Source organism: Jaculus jaculus, chromosome 4, assembly GCF_020740685.1.
Source record: "Jaculus jaculus isolate mJacJac1 chromosome 4, mJacJac1.mat.Y.cur, whole genome shotgun sequence".
Lineage (NCBI taxonomy): Eukaryota > Metazoa > Chordata > Mammalia > Rodentia > Dipodidae > Jaculus > Jaculus jaculus.
In genome coordinates this window covers 87,638,791-87,659,550 of record NC_059105.1, presented here as the reverse complement: position 1 = coordinate 87,659,550, position 20,760 = coordinate 87,638,791, and the positions used below count along the sequence as shown (strand labels likewise).

The 20,760-nt window shown below is 40.1% G+C and overlaps 1 protein-coding gene across 8 annotated transcripts in view; it reads left to right on the top strand.

Annotated features, from left to right (window-relative positions):
• Fmnl2 (formin like 2) overlaps positions 1-20,760 on the top strand; it is a 323,333-nt gene that overhangs the window by 224,584 nt on the left and 77,989 nt on the right. For all 8 annotated transcript variants that reach the window (XM_045147180.1, XM_045147184.1, XM_045147176.1 and 5 more), the window contains exons 5-6: positions 8,513-8,596; positions 11,986-12,138. In XM_045147180.1, coding sequence (XP_045003115.1) covers positions 8,513-8,596; positions 11,986-12,138 — 237 coding nt within the window. The remainder of the gene's footprint in view (positions 1-8,512; positions 8,597-11,985; positions 12,139-20,760) is intronic.

The window sequence follows — 20,760 nt, the reverse complement described above, 5'->3', positions numbered from 1 at the left end:
GATCTTGGTAGTTTAGTACAGTAGAGCACACAGGTACAGTTAGAAAATGGAAATACTTTCTGGTGTTTATGGACCAGGAACTAGATTGTTTGATATGGCACAATCCTTTGTCTTGGCTATTCTTGACTGGAAATGATGGAATACATTTACAGCCAGGATTTATACAAGTTGTCAAAGAGCAATTCTTCCAGCATTGTTGAACTAATGTGCAATTGACCATCAAATACCAAAGCAGACCTCATATGGAGCTGGTGGAAAAGAAGCTCTGCAATCTGCAAGCAGTGGGAGGGATTTGTTCTTCAGGAAACAATAAGCATGTTGAAAGACTCTTCCTTCTCTCACCTTTCCCCTGCCTGCCACCTGTGCTAAGCACTCCAAAAGTTTGGCATTAGCTGCAGAAAAATTCTTACTTAATGGAATGAAACCACACTCCAAGATTTTGACTTCTCCTGCCTATCGGGAAGACCAAAACCTGCATTGGATTCCTCATTATGGCCACTGACTGGCTTCATTGGATAGGAAACTCCTCTCAAGAGTTACTTACTGAGGAAAATCATCAGTTAGTACCCTGAGGAATTCTTTGACGCTATGTTCCATATGTTTTTATTGTACTCTTAGATAATTGAAAGATAATTGAGTATCCATTTGTTGTATGGAAAGAGATCTTGATGCAGACTTTTGCTCTGGCTGCTTTTAGTTATTTGACCTTTGATAAATTTTATATGCTGTGTGAACTTTGCATGCAACTTAAGTTAACTTTGCACCTATAAAAGGAGGGTAATGGGGCTGGAGAGATGGCTCAGCAGTTACAGGTGCTTGTTTGAAAAGCCTGATGACCCTGGTTTTGATACCCTAATACTCACATAAGCCAGATGCATAAGGTGGTGTGTGCATCTAAAGTACTGTTTCCAATGGCAGGAGGCCCTGATGTCTCTCTCTCTCTCTCTCTCTGCAGATAAATGATGAATAAAATATTCTAAAATGAGGGTAATAATAACAGGCAAGATAGGATACTGTATATTATCTATTGCTTGTTGGGCTGTTGAAAGAATAACAATTCAACAGCAGTATGTTATATATGCCTAAGGAGTTCTATGTATGGAGTGACATTTTCTCTAGCAAAATGACCCTGACACCTAGGAGATTATGAAGGTTCTGATTCCCAAAAATTAAAAAGAGGAATTACCTTTAAGTCTTTATTTGACCTGAAAATTATTTTTAGTGTATGCTTATGTTTCAAGGTTAAAGTCTTGGGCTTTGCTGAGATAACATTCTGAGCTGTAGCTTTGTCAAGCAAAGGTTTGCTCTAAGTTTTCTTTTTAATTTTATTTTAATTGAGAGTGACACAGAGAGAGAGAGACAGAGAGAGACACAGAGAGAGAATGGGCATGCCAGGGCCTCTAGCCACTGCAAACGAACTCCAGACGCATGTGCCCCCCTGTGCAACTGGCTAACGTGGGTCCTGGGGAATTGAGCCTCGAACTGGGGTCCTTAGGCTTCACAGGCAAGCATTTAAATGCTAAGCCATCTCTCCAGCCCTGCTCTAAGTTTTGATAAAATCTTGAAGCTCTATAAATGGAGTGATCTTTTGAGAAAGAAAATTAATTTTCTTTGAGGCAAATTGAAATGAGATTTTGGCTAGGAATAATCTCATTCACTCACTGTTGAGTTGCAACAATGATGCAGAATTAGATTATGACTGATCCAAGCTCTTGAAATTACTTGAAATAGGCTCGAAGATAACCACATGCCATCACAGCACACTGCCAAGCAGCAGGAGTAGGCAGGAGTCATGGGGCTCTGGAGGTCAAGGGGTCAAGTGGTGGTGAGGATCATAGTCATTTTTATCATTTGTTAGACACTGTTTGGCACTTTTAAAATGTTTCATTGAAAAACTATTTATATTAGTGTCTTTTACTCCCTAGCCACTATTTCACATGTAAGAATACTGAAGGTCGGGCTGGAGAGATGGTTTAGCAGTTAAGCGCTTGCCTGTGAAGCCTGAGGACCCCGGTTTAAGGCTCGATTCCCCAGGACCCATGTTAGCCAGATGCACAAGGGGCCACACACATCTGGAGTTCGTTTGCAGTGGCTGGAAGCCCATTCTCTCCCTCTCCCTCTCTCCCTCTCTCCCTCCCTCCCTTCCTCCCTCTGTCCCTCTCTCTCTCTCTGTCACTCTCAATAAATAAAAATAAGCAAAAAATACTTAAAAAAAAAAAAAGAATACTGAAGGTCACTGATAAACCATTTTACTCCATCTTAGTGCTCAGATTTCAGCCTGGATTTCTCTAAAGTTAAAAACCTTTTTCCATGCAGTAGTGCACAGACTTCATGGTGCTCAGGACTTCTTTGTACTTGCTAATTACTTTCAGCTCCCATAAGTTATTGCCTGTGTGAGTTGACTCTAATAATATTTACTATTTTAGATAGTAAAACTGACAAGTTTCAAATTTATGTATATAATATGATTTAATCTTTAGTAGCGAATTCTTAATTTAAATTTATAAGCATAAATATAAACTGTTATAAATATTAGTTTGTATAACATGTTTTGTGAAATGTCATTATTTACCAAAACAAAAAGTACTATTAATTATAATTAATTAAAGTTGTTTATTTTTATTTGAGAGCAACAGATGGAAGGGGGGGGGGAGAGAGAGAGAGAGAGAGAGAGAGAGAGAGAGAAATGGTGTACCAGAGCCTCTAGCCACTGCAAGTGAACTCCAGATGCATGTGCCACCTTGTGCATCTGCCTTACGTGGGTCCTGGGGAATTGAGCCTCAAACCAGGGTCCTTAGGTTCACAGGCAAGTGCTTAACCACTAAGCCATGCCTCCAGCCTATGATTAATTTTTGATTATATCAGTTATTGAACTCATGGACTTGAAAATACCAGGCACTATTCTGAGCTATCTCCCCATTCCTTTAATTTCTTTTTTGCTTGCCAATTCCACCAGTACTTGCTAATAGCAGACAAATGATTTTCATATTCAGTTTGTTTTCATATTCATTTTGTTTGATGTATATGAAGAAAATTTGGCATTTTACACGTTTGGAGAAAGAGTTTTTAAATGATTTTTTTCAGATATTTGTGGATATTTGATAGATGTTACACCAAAATTCAATAAATAGTAATTCTTAGAGAAAGCCACAGTGAACTTTTTGTGCTCTATTGCATTTAAATGCAGTGTGCTCTTCTGCTTGGAGTGGCTCTTTTTCTCTGTGGGTTTGTTTGTTTGTTTATGAGGTAGGGTCTTGCTCTAGCCAGGCTGACTTGGAATTCACTCAGAGCACAGCAATCCTTCTACCTCTGCCTCCAAAATTCTGGGATTAAAGGCGTGAACTACCATGCCTGGCTATTATTTATTTATTTATATGAAACACACACACACACACACACAGAGAGAGAGAGAGAGAGAGAGAGAGAGAGAGAGAGAGAGAGAGAGAGAGAGAAAAGAGAGAGAGAAGAGAAGAGAAGAGAGAGAGAATATGAAATGGTGTGCCAGGGCCTCCAGCCACTGCAAACAAACTCCAGATGTATATATTACCACCTTCTACATCTGGCTTATGTGGGTGTTGGGGAATCAAATCTGGGTCCTTTGGCTTTTCAGGCAAGTGCCTTAACCACGAAACCATATCTTCAGCCAAAAAATGTGATGTCTGAACCTTATGCACTGGTCACTTGGTAACATTGCTTAACTGCGATGTTTGGTTCTTTCCAACATTGAAGCATGTTTTTTTTTTTTTTCCAGTATGTTTTTAAAGATCATACTTGTTAATCACAACTTCATCGGAATAGACTTTGAAGTATTGGGAGGTTATCAAGTTAGTGCTAGATACAGAGTCCCCAAGGTCCTTATTTGTGCTTTGAAGCTCAAATTTTGTCATTGATGACAAGTACTGTCTCCTTTCCCCTGAAACAACAAACTGCATTCAATTTTGAGGACATGTCATTTGGATACCTAAATCTTTATCATCATTGTTTATAAATCTGTTTTACCAGTAAATTGGCATTCCATGGTGGGGGGGGGGTACTATTTTGCAAAGCAAATGGTTGCCAAAATGCTTTGCCTCAAACCAGCTTTGGCATGCATGCATCAGGCATGCTCCATGTGAGTTTCCTATGCTATTACACAGAAGCCTGGAAAGATGGGTTCTCGGGTGTCAAGCTTGAATGACATTGGTAGCTTTCCTTGTTCTGCTGAGGTTGTTCTTTACCTGGTATGCTTTCCCTCCCCAGACTGCATAGAGTGAAGAGATGTATCCTGTAGTCTTGGCAGCTTTACCCAAGAACGCCCAACAGAGGGAACAATAAAACTCAACCCTGCCTTAGTTACTTATTTAATTAATTCTTTGAAAACCTTATTACACAGGGTTACATAAGGCCATTTTCATGCAAGAATATAATTTACTTTGAGCATATTCCCATCACACTTCACCACCCCTTCTCCTCTCCTCCTCCTCCTCCCATCATCCTTTTTGCTCTAAGTTTTGCATCTACTTTCCTGTCATCTACACATATGCGATTTTATGTATCAAAAGTCTGGTACCACAAATATTTTAAAAAATATTTAAAGATATATCTTATTTATTCCCAAGCAGAGAGAAGACAGACAGAGAATGGGCATGCCAAGGCCTCTAGCCTCTGCAAATGGACCCCAGATACATGTGCCACTTTGTGCATCTGGCTTTACATAGATACTGGAGAATCAAACTTGGGTTGTTAGGTTTTGTAGGCAAGCACCTTAACCATTGAGACATCTCTCCAATCTTGAAAGTATTTTTTATATGTTTATTTGGTATGGAGGTAGGGAGAAAAAGAGAAAACACAGATATGCCCTCTTTCCACTGCAAATCAACTGCAGATGCATATTTCTCTTTGTGCATCTGGCTTTAGGTGCATACTGGAGAATTGAACTCAGGTTGGCAAGCTGTGCAAGCAAGTGCCTTAACTTCTGAGTCATAGTCTCAGCACCTACCACAAATATTAGGGCCAGACTTGTTGGTCCCAGAACGTGGGAGGCAGAGGTAGAGGATCGCTGTGAGTTCCAGGCCTACTTGAGCAATAAATTTTATTAACTTTGTTTCCTGCAGTCTGACAGTAAGGCTTCTCTTTAAATGAGACCAGCAAAGGACATTAATTATTTCTCTTTTTGTCTTGTGAATTGTTTGTGCATATTTCTTGATCTTGGTAGTTGGAAACTAGGAGGGTCCTTTAAAACTTAATTTTCCATACAAGGATAACATGAATCTAAGATACAAAGAGGGAAACAAAAGTATGAAACAGGCTGGAGAGACGGCTTAGCGATTGAGGTGCTTGCCTGTGAAGCTTAAGGACCCAGGTTTGATTCTCTAGTTCCCATGTTAAGCCAAATGTACAAGGTGACACATGAGTCTGGAGTTTGTTTGCAGTGGCTGAAGCTCTGGCACATGGCACATTTCCCCCATCTCTCTGCCTCTTTCTCTCTAATGAATAAAATTTAAAAAGTAAAAAGTATAAAACAAAGCTTTGAGCAGGCTGCAATGAGCAGTGACTAGTTGCACTCACATGGCTTCTTTAGATACAGTTTTTCCAGAACTATTTTTCATTATTCATTTCTCCCAGCTTCCAAACATCTGATTTATAATTTGCCTAAACTAAAATTTATAACATATGGTAATTACATTTGAATCTGTGAGGCACTCAAAGTAATTGATAGTGACAGAGTCAGAAATAATTCTATTTTCCAGAACCTATAATCACCCAATTTGAAACAATTTACCTATTGGCAACACATTTTTTAAAAAAAAGTTTGTATAGCATACAAAAAGAGGAAAATGTAGCCCTCAATATATGATGGCGTCATTGAATGATTAAATCCATAAACCTGTAACATAAAGTGTCAATATTCAGTCCCTTCGGAGTTAAGACACTGCTTTAAAAGTGGCCCCTTCACAGTTTCACCCATTTTCTTTCCTTATTCCTGAATTTTCATTGAAGTTCACTCTTAACTCTGTTTTCTTGTAGCCAGAGAAAAAGTCAGGACAGAAAGGACAGGGCAAAGAGTGAGGAGTGTTACTTTTCTTATGATAATCCCCTTGTTGCTGAAATGACATTGCCATGTTGATGTATTTGATAACTGGAACAAAGCCCTCAGTCTTGAAGGCTTGATAACTCATTCTTTCCTAAATCACATAGGGTGTAAGGGTAGTAGTTACATTCAATCAGAGGCAGAGAATTTGTGGTCTAGGATTCTTTTTAAGATCTAAGCAGCAGATTCCTGTCTTTCACTTTCGGGCTGACTGTCCATCCCTATGAGATAGATATGCTGTTGGCTGGAGGAGTGGGGAACACCGCGGTCGTGCTGGGGTATTCCTGTACTCCCAGGCAGTGTCTGCACGACCAAGGCCAATGATTGTTTTTCTCAACTCCCAAATTAGAGAGCAACTGTCAACATGTGAAACTATTACTGTTGTGAAAACTCTGGACCTTAGTGGCTTCTTTTCATATTAAAAACCCATCCATCTTCACAAGCCTTGTATAGTTAGAGCCCACAGGCAGATACCAGAAAAGCGGTTAGGGGCTGAATTTAAAGAGTAACAGTCAGCCAGTGTTGATGAGTGGTGTCTGTCTCCCTTATGTCCACTGCCGGGTATAAAGAGGATTTTCCCCTTCTATTTCTACACTTCTAATTATCAGTCTTTAAAAAAAATGTTCAAGGCTGGAGAGGTGGCTTAGCAGTTAAGGCACTTGCCTATGAAGCCTAAGGATCCATGTTCTATTCTCTGGGTCCTACATAAGGCAGATACACACAGTGGCACATTTGTCTGTAGTTTATTTGCAGTGGCTAGAGGCCCTGGTGCATCCATTTTCTCTCTCTCTCTCTCTCTCTCTCTCTCTCTCTGTCTGTCTGTCTCAGAAATAAATTTTTTAAAAAAATGTTCATTGTCTCCAGAGACTTAGCAGCACAAGCAATATTTAAAGTATCAGCCAGTAGATGTTGTGAGATCAACTATGTGGATGGTTTGGGAACTTCAACTTTGACCAGTCATCAACCCTGTTAGTTTTCTGTTACTAAAGCTCTTTGTGAGAATAAACAGATGAGATTTTCTTTGCCAGTGTTGTCACACTAGACTCATGCTTACATACAGTTACTTTTTTGATAGCCTATTTGTGGCACTTTGGGGAAAAAATACAAGTCAAGGTGACGAGCTTCCCACCTTACTGTCTCCTGCAAATTTTGGTCTGCCTGAATCTACATCATGGAGATGATAGGGTCAGAGAAAAGGAAATAGAAGATTACACAAAAACTAACAAGCAAAATGAAAAGTAAAGTAAAATAGCACCAGGTGTGGTGGTGCACGCCTTTAATCCCAGGAGGCAGAGGTGGGAGGATCACTGAGTTCAAGGCCATCCTGAGACTACATAGTTAATTCTACATCAGCCTGGGCCAGAGTGAGACCCTACATCAGAAAACCAATAAATAAATAAAGTAAATTAAATATCTGAGTGCACTCAGTTTTTTCTTCTTAATGATTAGTTCTTTCTTAGGGGCACATTGTAGGATTGTCCCACTGTTGCTTTCATAGCTAACACACATAACTTCCATAATAAGTGTGCAATCCATAGCTAGGCACCTTTTGTGGGAATACAGTATGGAAAGCTGGCTTTAGTGTCATCTTAGTGGTGATAGCCAGCCTTTTTCTGTACTCATTGAACTTTCACCCATGGGGAGGTTTCCTTTGAAACCACACGGTCCCTGAAGATGAATGCAGTAGGAGAAATGTGAAAAACTGGGTGACAGTTATTTATCCGAAGACCCTGAAAGTGCTAATTGACTATGTTGTCTGTCTGAGTCATTTTGAAGAACAAATAAAATTGTGTAGAAATTTTTAGGGAATTGTTTAACTGCAAGATAGAATGATTTAATAATGGGTCTTCAAAACTTTTGGTCACATGCTGGCCTTGCTGATGATCTGTGGTGCTTGCCTCCTTTTAAATGGGTTTTATATTCATGGAAAAAATTAAGCAGATGGTTAGCCCTATTGAATTTCCAGAAGCCCATAAACACTGGCCGCTCACTGGCTGCTTTAGTGGTTTCTTCAGCCTGTTCAGTGAGCCAAGAAGAAGCTGGTTTTCAGTGGCTACGGCATTATTCTTTGTGCCGGCTGGGCTCCTGCAACAGTGAGACTAGGGATCAGTCGTGGTAGAAAAAGTACACCAAGAAAGTTTCTTATTTAAGAAAGTTTTTTATAGGTTATCTCAAGTCTCCAAAGCAGTAAAATGTAATGATGCATGCATGCATGGTTTGCTCCTCATTCTTGCCTGTTGAAACGTGGTTTTCATACTGCATCCAGAAGGCCCCACCTTTCTGGATATAGTCTGGGCTTTCCTTTCACATTTGGGATATTTCTGGTGGAAAATCAAAATTCCCTATTGTAAAAAAAAAAAAAAAAAATCCCTGTTGTGTCTTTTCCATGGCAGGTCATGTGATCACCCTCATCAGTGATTTTTTGTTTGTTTTTCTCACTAGCTGGGTCAGAGAGTTTTTGAATGAAGAAAACAAAGGCCTCGATGTCCTTGTAGAATATCTTTCTTTTGCGCAGTATGCAGTCACGTAAGTAAACTTGGCTTACTCGCGTTTGTATGTCATGTGGTCACAAATGTGGTGCCATGGTAAAATTACATACCTCACCAAAGGCAGACACCCACAAGCACAGGTGGGAGGGCTTAAGGAGATTTGTGTCTGTTTTTGTAACTAAAAACAAAGCATATAATTGATATTAGAAATGTCTTTAAGTCAGAAATAAAATAGGTGAGCAAAATTCATGGTTGATCTGGGCATGGTGGTGCACACTTTTAATCCCAGAATTTGAGAGGCAGAGGTAGGATTGCTGTGAGTTCGAGGCCACCCTGAGATTACATAGTAAATTCCAGGTCAGCCTGAGCTACAGGAAAACCCTACCTCAAACAAACAAACAAACAAACAAACAAAAAAAAAACATTTGGAGGAATGGTTAGTTTTTAAAACCTGTGTGCAAGTGTTTACACATGCATACATGCCACAGCACATGTGTGGACATCAGAGTTGTCTGTGCTCCACTTCTTTGAAACAGGGCCTCTTTTTTTTAAGTGATATTTATTAGAGATAGAGAATGAATATGGATGTGCCAGGCTCTTTAGTCACTGCAAACAAACTCCAGATGCATGTGTCACCATGTGCATCTGGCTTATAAGGGTTCTGGGGAATCGAACCTGGGTCCTGAGGCTTGGAAGGCAAGTATCTTAACAGCTAAAGCCATCTCTCCAACCCAGGAATGGCTATTTTTAAAAGAAGTGCATGTATCTCCACCTCCCTACCTCCCATTATGGGGTATCAAATATTAGACTGTGTTCTGCTACTGAGCTATAATCTCAGCCCTTAAGAAGTTTTTCCCTAGGGGCTTAAGTTTGCTATATCTGTGTGGTAGATTGTGCTAGCAGCTATTGAGAGCAGTATATGACATATTGTAGAACACATAAAACAGTTTGCATAAGAGTGGCTATTTTCTATTAAATTTGGGGGTGTGGAATGGATGGAGATGGGATGTAGGGCAGGTGGTATGGAACCTTTGCTTTAGCATATGCAGGGCCCTATGTTCAAGCCCTAGTACTGCTCTGTGTGTGTATGTGGAATATATGGTGGTAAATATATACAGAAGGATGCGTAGATAGACAGTGGCCCTAGAGGAAGGAGCCAATAAGGAAGATGCTTTCCCCTTTTGAAGTCCTATATATCTGCATGGTTTTGATGTCTTTCCCCAAGCTGAAAAAGGAAAAAACTATAGTAGTGCAGAGGGAAAAAACTCAAAAATTAACTTGTTTAACCATGTTATTTTATGACAGTCTTCATTTTCTGACTTTAGGAATGATTTGTAACAGGATTACAAAGTGTACATTTTAACAAGGCATTCATTCCCTTTCACTTTTTTCTTTTAATTAGGAAATATTCCAGAATCAACAGATACTATTTCACACAAACACTTTCTCAGGAAGCTTCAAACTTTCTGCTGAGTTTTACTTTACTATTTCTTGTAATATGTGAGGGGGTCTCAAAGCAAGTTCATGTAGCAGCTTAGTTTGTAAATGTGTAAGGTAAGAATAATTAGAGCTTTCTCCTCACAAATACTAGAAAAAGTGACTACTTTGAAAAGATTACAGACGCTAGGCATGGTGGTGCATGCCTTTAATCCCAGCATGTAGGATGTGCTTTCCCTGTCTCCAGCACTTCCCACCTGCTTCTCTCACCATATGCACCATATGATGTGACAAAGCAAAATAAGAATCCCTCTTGCAAACATTTACCTCTACAGTAATGTTTATAGTATTGAGAGAAAAATCAAAAGTAATCACATTAGCATGTATATGATTGCCATAATGATTTCTTTACCTACATGACTAGGGCTTGCAAAACATGTTTCTCAGAGGAGCTCTCCTCACAGGAACAGGGGGAAGGCTGCTGGTTCTGGGCTGGGTGCTGTAGTGCACAGGGTAAAACAGTGGCAGTAGAAGACCAGACTTCAGAGTTCTTGCTTCCTACTTTTGCACCTTTGGTTTTGTTTGTTTGGGGCATTCACTTTAAACTCTGTGCTTATTGGTTTTCATTTGTTTTACTTTATCTAGATAATAAATTGCATTACTTTTATCTTTGAACTAATGGGCTGAAAAATTGCTTATTGTTCCTCGGCATTAACAATTTCCCAGCCCACGGAAAGTGAGACAGTAGCCCCAAGACCCTAACGCTAAGATGGAAGCACTCACTAATTCACTAAGGTGTTTCTTTTCCGCCTCCTGTGAGTGGGGAGGAGCGGAGAGGAGCCTTTGAGTGGAACACTGCTGAGGGACCTGGTGAGCATGTTGATGCCATGAGTGATCTTAGCTGTTTCCTCAAATTCCCTCCTCCAGTTTAGTATAGCCTTCAATTTTTATACTCCCGGTTTTCTTAGATTACCCCGTTCTGTCTCTTTCTGGCATTGTTTCTTGCATGCAAAGACATGTCAAAATTGTCTGGGATCAGCCCCTGCACTGACTGTGTGCTTCAGTCCCTGCTGTGTGATTGGGCATGAAGTCAGGGAGTACCCCTCCTCCTCAGATGACAGTTTTGATGGTGTATCTTTCTTTGAAAGTCATGCTTTTATATAAAGAGCCATAGGTTATTTTCAACATACATTATTTTTTCTTCAAGATCTTCTAAAGTCTTCCAGAATATACTAATTATAGAGGGTATCTGTTCTGTGTTTTGTGTGATCTGGTGTTGCCTGGTAAAACTCTTGGTAGAACAACAGTGTTTTTATGAGAAAGCAGAGTCACTGGTTTGTGAGGGGAGAGGCAGGGATGTTTGGAACACAAAGGCCTGTCTGTTTAGAAACTTTTCCCCTAAAACTATACAAGAATGAGCAACTTACTTGCCATTTATTCTAACATGGTTAACATGAGTAATAACCTCAAAAAAATGTCAGAGAAACAAGTCTTACTTTAAAGAGTACCACAGTGGGCAGAGATTCCCAAATCAAAGCAAATCTATAACTCCACTGGTAATGTATCACATATGGTTGGAAAAGTGCACTTGCCAACACATGTAGAGAAGATGCTCAGTGGGAATTGATGGGTAGGAATAAATTAGTATATGCCTAACATATTGACTTGCTAAACCAAAATGAAGACAGCTGTAAGACTCTTTCCCCTCCTTCCAGAACAGCATTGTTAGTAATTAGTATTAGTAAGCTAGCAAGTAAAATACAAATAATGAATCACTACCTACTTTCTGCTGTTTATTGTTTGTGTGATATGTTCAAAGCTGACTTTGAGACCATAGAACTTCTTTCATGTTTCCTTTTTAGTCATCTTTGTCTGCAAAGACTTCTCATATTAATGTATACACATGTTTCAAGAACAACAGGTTAAGTCCATCCACGTATATGTGAAAGTCATTTCTGTGTCTTCAGTGGCCTTCCTCTTTTGTTTTAGTTTTGACTTTGAAAGTGTGGAAAGTACCGTGGAGAGTTCGGTGGACAAGTCAAAGCCCTGGAGTAGGTCCATTGAGGACCTGCACAGAGGGAGCAACCTGCCGTCACCTGTGGGCAACAGTGTATCCCGCTCTGGAAGACACTCTGCACTGCGGTAAGCACCTTAGTCAGGAGGAAGACCCGGCACCACAGGGTTCTCCCTCCTTGGGCCATGCATCAGTCTAGTCACTCATCACTTTCAGTTCCAGTGACTCTAAAAATTGGTTTTTTTTGTGTGTGTGGGGGGGGGCTGGAGAGGTGTCTTAGCAGTTAAGGTGCATGCCTGTGAAGCCTAAGGACCCAGGTTTGATTCTCCAGGTCCCACGTAAGGCAGATGCATGAGGTAGCAATGCATCTGGAGTTCATTTGCAGTGGCTAGAGACCCTAGTGTACTCATATTCTCTCCTTCTGTCTCCCTGTCTCTAATAAATAAATAAATGGAAAAATCTTTTAAAGAAAGGTTGTTTTGTAGGAGTTCATGGCCCCTTCTTTTGGCCATCCTTCTATAGCACTACATGTAGCTTCCTGTATACACTGATTCAACAAAGGAAGTGAGACAGTTGTGCCAAATGCTTCACTGCCATCTTGTAGCAAGGAAGTTTCTGAACTGGGCAGATATTGCTGTTGGGATTCAGGTACATTTTTTAAGGGTAGAAACAGTGATTTGAGACCTGAGACCCTATTGTTGCTCATTGCCTTCTGCAGCCACGTTCCTCCATGGGGGGCTCAGGTGTGTGGTGTGGGATATGTTCTTGGTCACAGGGCAGAATGCTGTATGACAGTGTCTGTAATGAGATGCTGCTAAGCAGTGTTCCTTCGGTTAGGTGTACTGGAAGCTGGCAACTTTATTTTGTCCCGAGGATTTCCTGTTAAATTTCCTTGCTCAAATGTTGCCATACTAAGGGAGGACCAGCGCTGACCACCTGTACCAGTAATGAGTATAATAATGCCAACGTTCAGTAATGGAAAATAGCTTCTCTGATTTGTCAGGCACTGCACTTAGAGTAAACTGTACCTTGGTGAGGAGGTCAACACTCTTGCCAGTTTAGGTAGAAATATTATCCAAGACAAGTTGGCAATCTGCAGTTCTTGAGTTTGACACAGAATTGTATTAATATGACTTCACACCACAGGGTTCTCCCTCCCTCTCAACAAGAAACCACCAATCTTGTTTCCAAATGTTGATTTTTCTTTGTAGCTTCAAAAATTTCTCTCACTTATTTCAGGCATCATCTGGAGGATGCTGTTATTCCTTTAAGTGTTTCAGCTCATGGAGACTTTGGGTCATTGTGGAGGAGTGTATGTGCCAGGTTAGAGCCAGTGAATATGTGGCTTCCAGGCTTTTCACATTGGCTTCCCTTTTCATTACCTCTTATGCCTTTATCTTGCTTTGGGATCATGGAAAGTTAAAAAAATCATCTCTATAATGAGGACGATTTCTTCTGAAAGATTTGATGTTTGAATATAATACCACCAACAAACCACTCGTTTTTTTTTTTCTGTTAACAAATGCTATAAATGGTAATAAGTTTAGAATGAATTGATGAAAAACTAATGAGCAGTGTTTCAGTTCACCTCCTGGCATTTGCAGTGCGCCAAGGGTCATAAACCTGCTAGTCTGCATCAAGTCCACATGTGGGCAGAGGGACATGCGGGCTCATTTGGAAGTTAAAGAAAGGCCAATTGTGTCTGAAGAATTCCGTAACCATCCCAGTCCTCAGATGGAAATTCTTACCACTAGATTAACTATAATTACATATAAGGGACTTAATTTACAAAGTATATTTGAATTTGGTTTTGCATCATTTCTTAGAAGTATCATATATCAGCCAGCTACCACTGACACAGATTCCTCTTGCTGATGAATTATTCATCATGCATTTTTAAATTATTAAAGCCTATGCCATGAAAGGCACAGTATTTCTAGTACAGTGGGAGAATCAGGGAACTATCCCAGATTCAAGGAGGTTAATGTGACCCTGGAAGGCAGGATACAGGGACATCAAAGCTACTTCCCATTTGGCTCAAGGTAAATTGTGCGAGAATTCATTTGTAATTAGAATGACGGACCAAAAGTATAGCAGTAGACATTACGGAAATGCCATCTGAAGAGAGACTGGCTCTGTGACATTCCTGGTTGGCAGGTGTGCTGGAAGATGACCACTAAGAAACCACCAATCACAGCCTTCTGTTTTGTGTTTCAACAGTTTGAAATTCAGGAAAGGAATATTTAATTTCATTTCATTTTGTCTCCTGGCTTCTTATAACTCAAAAATGCCAGCATGACAATGGTATTCCTGTCATGTATTGATCTGATGCTTAGATTTTTCTTTTCCCTAAACAGCATCCATCAATTACAGTTTAGCTCTTGTGATTCCATAGCAATGAAAGCACAGGCAGAGTGTAACATGTTTTTCGTATATCCAACATTGTTCAGTTTGTTTTCCTCTCTCACCACCCCCTTCCTCTCACTCCCTTCGCTTTCTGGTTTTCTTTTGTTGTGTTCCTTTTATTCTACCATCTCATTTCTGATTGTCACCTCTATTCAGTCCCTGTCCTGTGTCTACCTTTGCTTTGGTTGCGTCTATCTCACACCACCAGCAGACTGGTCTCCTTGTCTGAGTAACTTCACTTGAAGTACCTCCAGAGCAGCTTCTCCTTTGCTGTCTCTGGAGCAGAGTCAGTTTACATTCTGATGACAGGGCTTCAGACCAAAGTGTCTCCTAAGTCATGGGTGAAAATGGCATTCAAGAGAGCTGATGGCACATTGCGGTCCAGTCTCAGGACTGTTCTTCATGTTATCATGTGACAACCTCATGGCTCAGGCCACTGTCCTGGGATTAAAATCTGCTGCTTTTTAAACATCATTACACTGTTATATTATGACTCCTCATTTTAAGAATTTGAACCTTTAAGGTGTAATATGTTTTTACTAATATAGTGTTTTTTTCCTTTAAAAATAGAAACTGATATTTGTATTTTCTAAACATGTTTCATTCAGGCAGATTTACTTAAAAACATCTCATAGTGAATTCAGACTTCAGTCCCTCTTTCTAGTCTCCAGGTAATAGCATAGAAATAGTGCTCTTACCAAGTGTTGCTTGTCCAAAGTGACTGGTTAATATTGGAAGAAGAAATGAGATTTTAGTCTCCCTGTATTGTCTTGAACTTTTTAGTTTAAAATTGATTATTAAGCACTTGATAACAGGAAACACCTTGCACTGGACTGTTGGATTCTGTATTATTGTCCCCTTGCGGGTTTGGAAAGTGTCAGTACAGCAGGCAGCAGAAACTTCCTATTCACTGTCTCCGTACTGTGACACATCTTCAGTTGAGATCGGGTCTGCCCATGTGCTGCTACAGGTCCAGCTGAAGTCAATGGTGTAATCTCTGCACGTCTGTGCAGCTCATGCTGACAGCAAAGGCAGTGTTTCAGATAGGAGAGAACGTGATTTTTAATTTTAAGGTAGTCAAGATTAGGGATGGAGGGATGGCTTAGCAGTTAAGGTGTTTGCCTGCAGATCCAAAGGACCTAGGTTCGATTCTCCAAGACCCATGTTAGCCAGATGCTCAAGGTGGTGCATGCATCTTGAGTTCGTTTGCAGTGGCTGGAGGCCCTGGCATGCCCATTCTCTCTCTTCCTCTCTGTCAAATAAATAAAATATGATTTAAAAAAGATATTCAAAATTAATGCTTTTAGGTTCAAGATAATATCAACAAAATAAATGTTTTTGAATTCTAATGGAAAAGAGGGTAGAACTTAGTACCTGGAAAAAGGGTCAGGTGTAAGCTGGTTGATGGCCAAGTTGGTTCTCCGGATGGGTAAAGCCTGCTCCAGATGAAAGCTCAAGAGGTCAACAGAACCCTGTGTCAAGGGTCAAGCATGCATGGGAAGGACCCTTGCCTTGTAGTGTGTGGGAGATGGTGGGCTGTTAGAGCAGTCAGAGGCTGCATAGCTGGAAATGCCATGGCCTCACACTGGTTGACCTTTCCCACTTGGGTGAGGATATAAAGATCTACACCCTCTTTAGGATATTAACCACTAATTAACATTGCTTCTGAAACTTATATTCTCCCCAGATGAGATTTCCATGTTTTTCTCCCTAGACTGTTATTACCATGAAATAGCATGTCACAAATAGTCACCATCCTGTGTTTACCACCTTGGTAGATTTTTTGAAGAGATAAAGAGTTTAAATTTAGCTCATTATTTATTTTTGTGATCTAGTGGATTTATGTGAAAAGATAAGAATTTAAATTTAGCTCATTGTTTGTGGTTTTTCTGATCTTTGAATTCCATTCCTGGCCTATTTTTTTCTGAGAGTAATTTTTAAAAAGTTGTAAATAACACAGAAATACAGAAAGTTGGATTTTTACTGGGTGTGTTGGGGGAAGCTTTTATCAACTGTTCAGTTTGCTGAGAGCTTTCCGTCACCTAATCTTTTGAGATGCCACTGCTATAATCCCTAGTGGTTAACCAAATTGCCTGGGATCCAACATGAATGAAGTAGATTGGTAGTAAAGTGGCCTGGCCTAGTCTCCTACTGTGCTGTCCTGCCAGTTTGATGAAAGGGAGATTGGTTTTCCCTTCTAGTAATAACCTGTTTATTCATCAGAGTGTCCATATGTCACTGTGTAGATTGTTCCTGCTAGGGGGGATGTAGCATCGGTAGGAGATGCTCAGCTCCCTAGCCTCTGCCCCACAGTACCCTGGGCATGGGGTCAGCTTTTGCTAATCCTTCCCAATTTGCCTTTTTCTAGTTCATGCTAATGCCATGCCACATGAACTCAGGCAGACCCAAGTATATGATAGAATATTTATAGCCATTCAAAAATACAAGAGTATAGGAACACCAACTCTTGGCTATTTGGGTTGTAAAACAGGGTTATTTGAGAGAGAAGCTCCTCCTTTAAGTTCTTTATTTCAACAGTAGTATTTTACTTTCAGTTTGAATTGTTGAGGGAAAATTACCTAAATTCTCAACTTCAAACATTACAGTTTCACCAAAAACCTCGGTGAATTCTATATTAATACCTCAAAACACATTATGTCTTGATTCACAAGGAGGTTGGACTCAGAGTTACTACTTTTCCATTTTATGTAAGTAGAGAGCATTCTCCCCCACCCCATGGTCCTCTTCCTGCCAAGCTTATAAAAAGTTCACCATGATTTCATGCTTTTCTCCATTGAGTTGTCAGCCATATTTAATTCTGGCTGTGTTTCTTCTCCTTGCTCCACTTATTTATTGCAAGTGTATGACTCAGTATTTGCCTAACTTAACAAGGGAAATCTGGGCTGGAGAGATAGCTTAGTGGTTAAGGCTTGCCTATGAAGCCTAAGGATCCAGGTCCAGTTCTTCAGGTCCCATGTAAACCAGATGCATGTGGTGGCACATGAACCTGGAGGTAATTTGCAGTGGCTAGAGGCCCTGGCATGCCCATTCTCTCTCTCTTTCTCTCTCTCTTAAATAAATACAAATACATCTTATAAAAAGAACAAAAGGGGAAAACTGTAAGAAAAATATTTTTGAAAATATTATTCCCAAACCTTGAATTTTCTCTTTGACCCAGTGAGAATGCAGATAATTAATATTTTTGTCAGAAGTTTAGAAGGAGAGAAAATGCTAGAAAGAGTTAGAAAGAAGTTGCACCCAAACAGTGTCATACTGCATGGCTTGTGCTGGGAGCATTGCCATTGAGTCTGGCAGAAAGCAGCCTAGAACTGGTGTGGGCAATAATCGGAAGGCCGGGCTATGCAATTGTCATAACACCAGCAATGATTTCTTGGTTTCTTTTATTTCTTTTATTTTTTTTAATAAAAACAGTCTCTTTAAGCACAGGCTATCCTTGAACTCCCTAGATAGCTGAGGATGACCCTGAACTGCTGATCCTCCTGCCTCTACTTCCCACATGCTGAGTTTGTAGGTATGCACCATCTTTCTCAGCTTATGCAGTACTGGAGATCAGACCTGGGGCTTCCTGCATGGACTCAGCCAGTCTAAGAACTGAACCAGTATTGATTTATTGAGAGTTTATGAAGAAAAGGGGGTAATTTAGAACAGGCATAGAAATGTTTTCTTTTTCTTTTTATTGGAGAGAGAGAGAAAAGAGTCAGATAGAGAGAGAATAAGCATGCCAGGGCCTCCAGCCACTGCAATGAATTCCAGATGCATGCACCACCATGTGCTTCTGGCTTATACAAATACCAGGCAATCAAACCTGAGTCTTTAGGCTTTGTAGGCAAGAGCCTTAACCACTAAGCCATCTCTCCAGCCCCATAGAAATGTTTTCAATTAAAGATCATAAGTAAATAGGTTTCCTTGCATTTTATAAACAGGGGTGCATGATTCTTAAGTAGCTCTCCAATAGTAGTTGCTTTTGACAAAGGTAATATGATGGTGATCAAAAATTCACATTAATAACTGCATTCTTATCTCAAGTTTAGAAGTTGCCTTTCACTTGGTCTATTGGAAAGCTGTATTGAGACCTCTGAGTACAGATTCTACTCTCACTGTCCTGTCACCTGTTTCTCTAATAGGGAACGTAGACTTTGGCCTAAAAAAATCATTACAATTTTTATTTCTCCCTTCATCCCTCTCTCCTTGTTTCTGTCTCCCTCCCTTTTTTCTTTCTGCCCCCATCTGTCCCCACTCTGAATTACCTCCGTTGAACTGTTTCAGCTCTGTTTCTTTTGGCTATGGGGACAGTCGGCAAACTACTTGGCTCATTTTGTAAGCATCATATATTTTATGAGTTTAATTGATAAAATACATGCCCAAGTGATGTCATGTCTGAAGGGTAAGAGAGAGGAAACCTAAAACCCCAAATCGCAGTTAAGGTACTAATAGCTCAGACCTTGGAGCCGTAAATGCCTAGTCCAGTTCTGCCAGAGGATGTGACATACCACTGGGTACTGCATTCCAATTGGGTTGAACTCTAACTTCAGCATCCAAAGGAGTTCCAATTGCTATACTTATAAGCAGATATTAGTTTAATATCTAAGACTAAAAATATTTCTTGTGAGAGAAAAATGATATACTTACTGCCATTAGCACCTATGTATTAAACATCTCCAATGTTGGCATGGAAGCTGCATTAGACAGCCTTTGTAAAACCTTTTTGGCAGACTTGGGAGAGCCTGATTTCAGGAGCACTCAGAGTTTTCATATTTAGTCTTAGGGCAAGAGAAATACAGGAGAGAGACAGACATGTACAGATTGCACATTGTACACTGCTTTTCTATTGTCTGTATGTATTTGTGTATATGGGTGGATCAAATCCAGGACCCTGCACATGCTGGATTCCATATGCAGGGGTCGCTGGTGTGCCCATTCTCTCCCTTCCTCTCCATCCCTCCCTTCTTCAAATAAATAAATACGTGAAAATATAAACAAATAAAAAATTTATTATTTATTATTATTGTTATATCTTATATAATTATTATTTAATGGACCACTTATTTTATTTATTTATTTATTTTTATTTATTTATTTATTTTTTGGGGGGGGTTATCAAGGTAGGGTCTCACCCTAGCCCAGGCTGACCTGGAATTCACTATGGAGTCTTAGGGGGTCCTCCAACTCACAGCAAGCCTCCTACCTCTGCCTCCCTAGTGCTGGGATTAAAGGTGTGTACCACCACGCCTGGCTTGATTTTTTTTTTTTTTTTTTTGGTAAATGTACAGCTTTATATTCCTAACCATTTCCTTCTCCTCCTTTCCCATCCCCCCTCTTCACTTATGATAGGTAGTAGTTTAAGGACTGTAAGACATGATTCTAGTGCATTAATGAGCATTACGTATAATTTAGTCTGTGATCATGTAACTGGAAAGGTAAGTTCCCATATGTTGTAAAACAGATTCAAGACTGCAGTGTCTGGGATCTCTTTGCTTGGCCTCACCTTCTTTTTGACAGATTGGTTTGTTTGGTGGGAGCTCGTTTGTCAGTCATTCTAATGAGCTCTCAAAACAGAAATACCTTTCTTTTTTAAAAAAAAAAAATTTTTTTTTTTTTTTTGAGATAGGGAAAGAGTCAGAGAGAGAGAGAGAGAATGGGTACACCAGGGCCTCTAGCCACTGCAAACAAATTCCAGATACATGTGCCCCCTTGTGCATCTGGTTATGCGGGTGCTGGGGAATCGAACAGAGGTCCTTTGGCTTTGCAAGCAAGAGCCTTAACCACTAAGCCATCTCTCCAACCCCAGAAATACCTTTCTTTGTAGCACCTGCTACCATACACTGAGTAGGTTGAGGAATTTGCTTTGGGCTTCTTAGCAGACTCATTGTCATGTGTAGTGTAGGTGATACAGGTGGCAGGTCTCATCATACAGTACTAAAAAGGACATATTCTGTACAGGTTTAGTAAAAGCTGGTTGTAGATATTACAGGTTTTATATCTACTGCTTATATTAGCATTTATTTGTAACATCTTCATTTATTGTTATCTCATGTTCTTGTGACCATGCATGCTGACATATGTATCAAAACCACTAAACATGTTGATAGTAATTTGTTTTTCTTGTTGTTTTAGGTAGATCCAGGGTGACCTTGTACTCCTCACTCCTGATCCTCCTGCCTCTAACTCTTGAGTGTTGTAATTTTAGGCTTACATCTCTAATGCCTGGCTTCTGTTTTGGTTTGTGTATAGGTGCACAGGGTCTCTTGCCACTGAAAGTGAACACCAAATGCTTGCTCAACTCTTTGCCTCTGGCTTTATGTTGTTGCTGGGGAATTGAACTT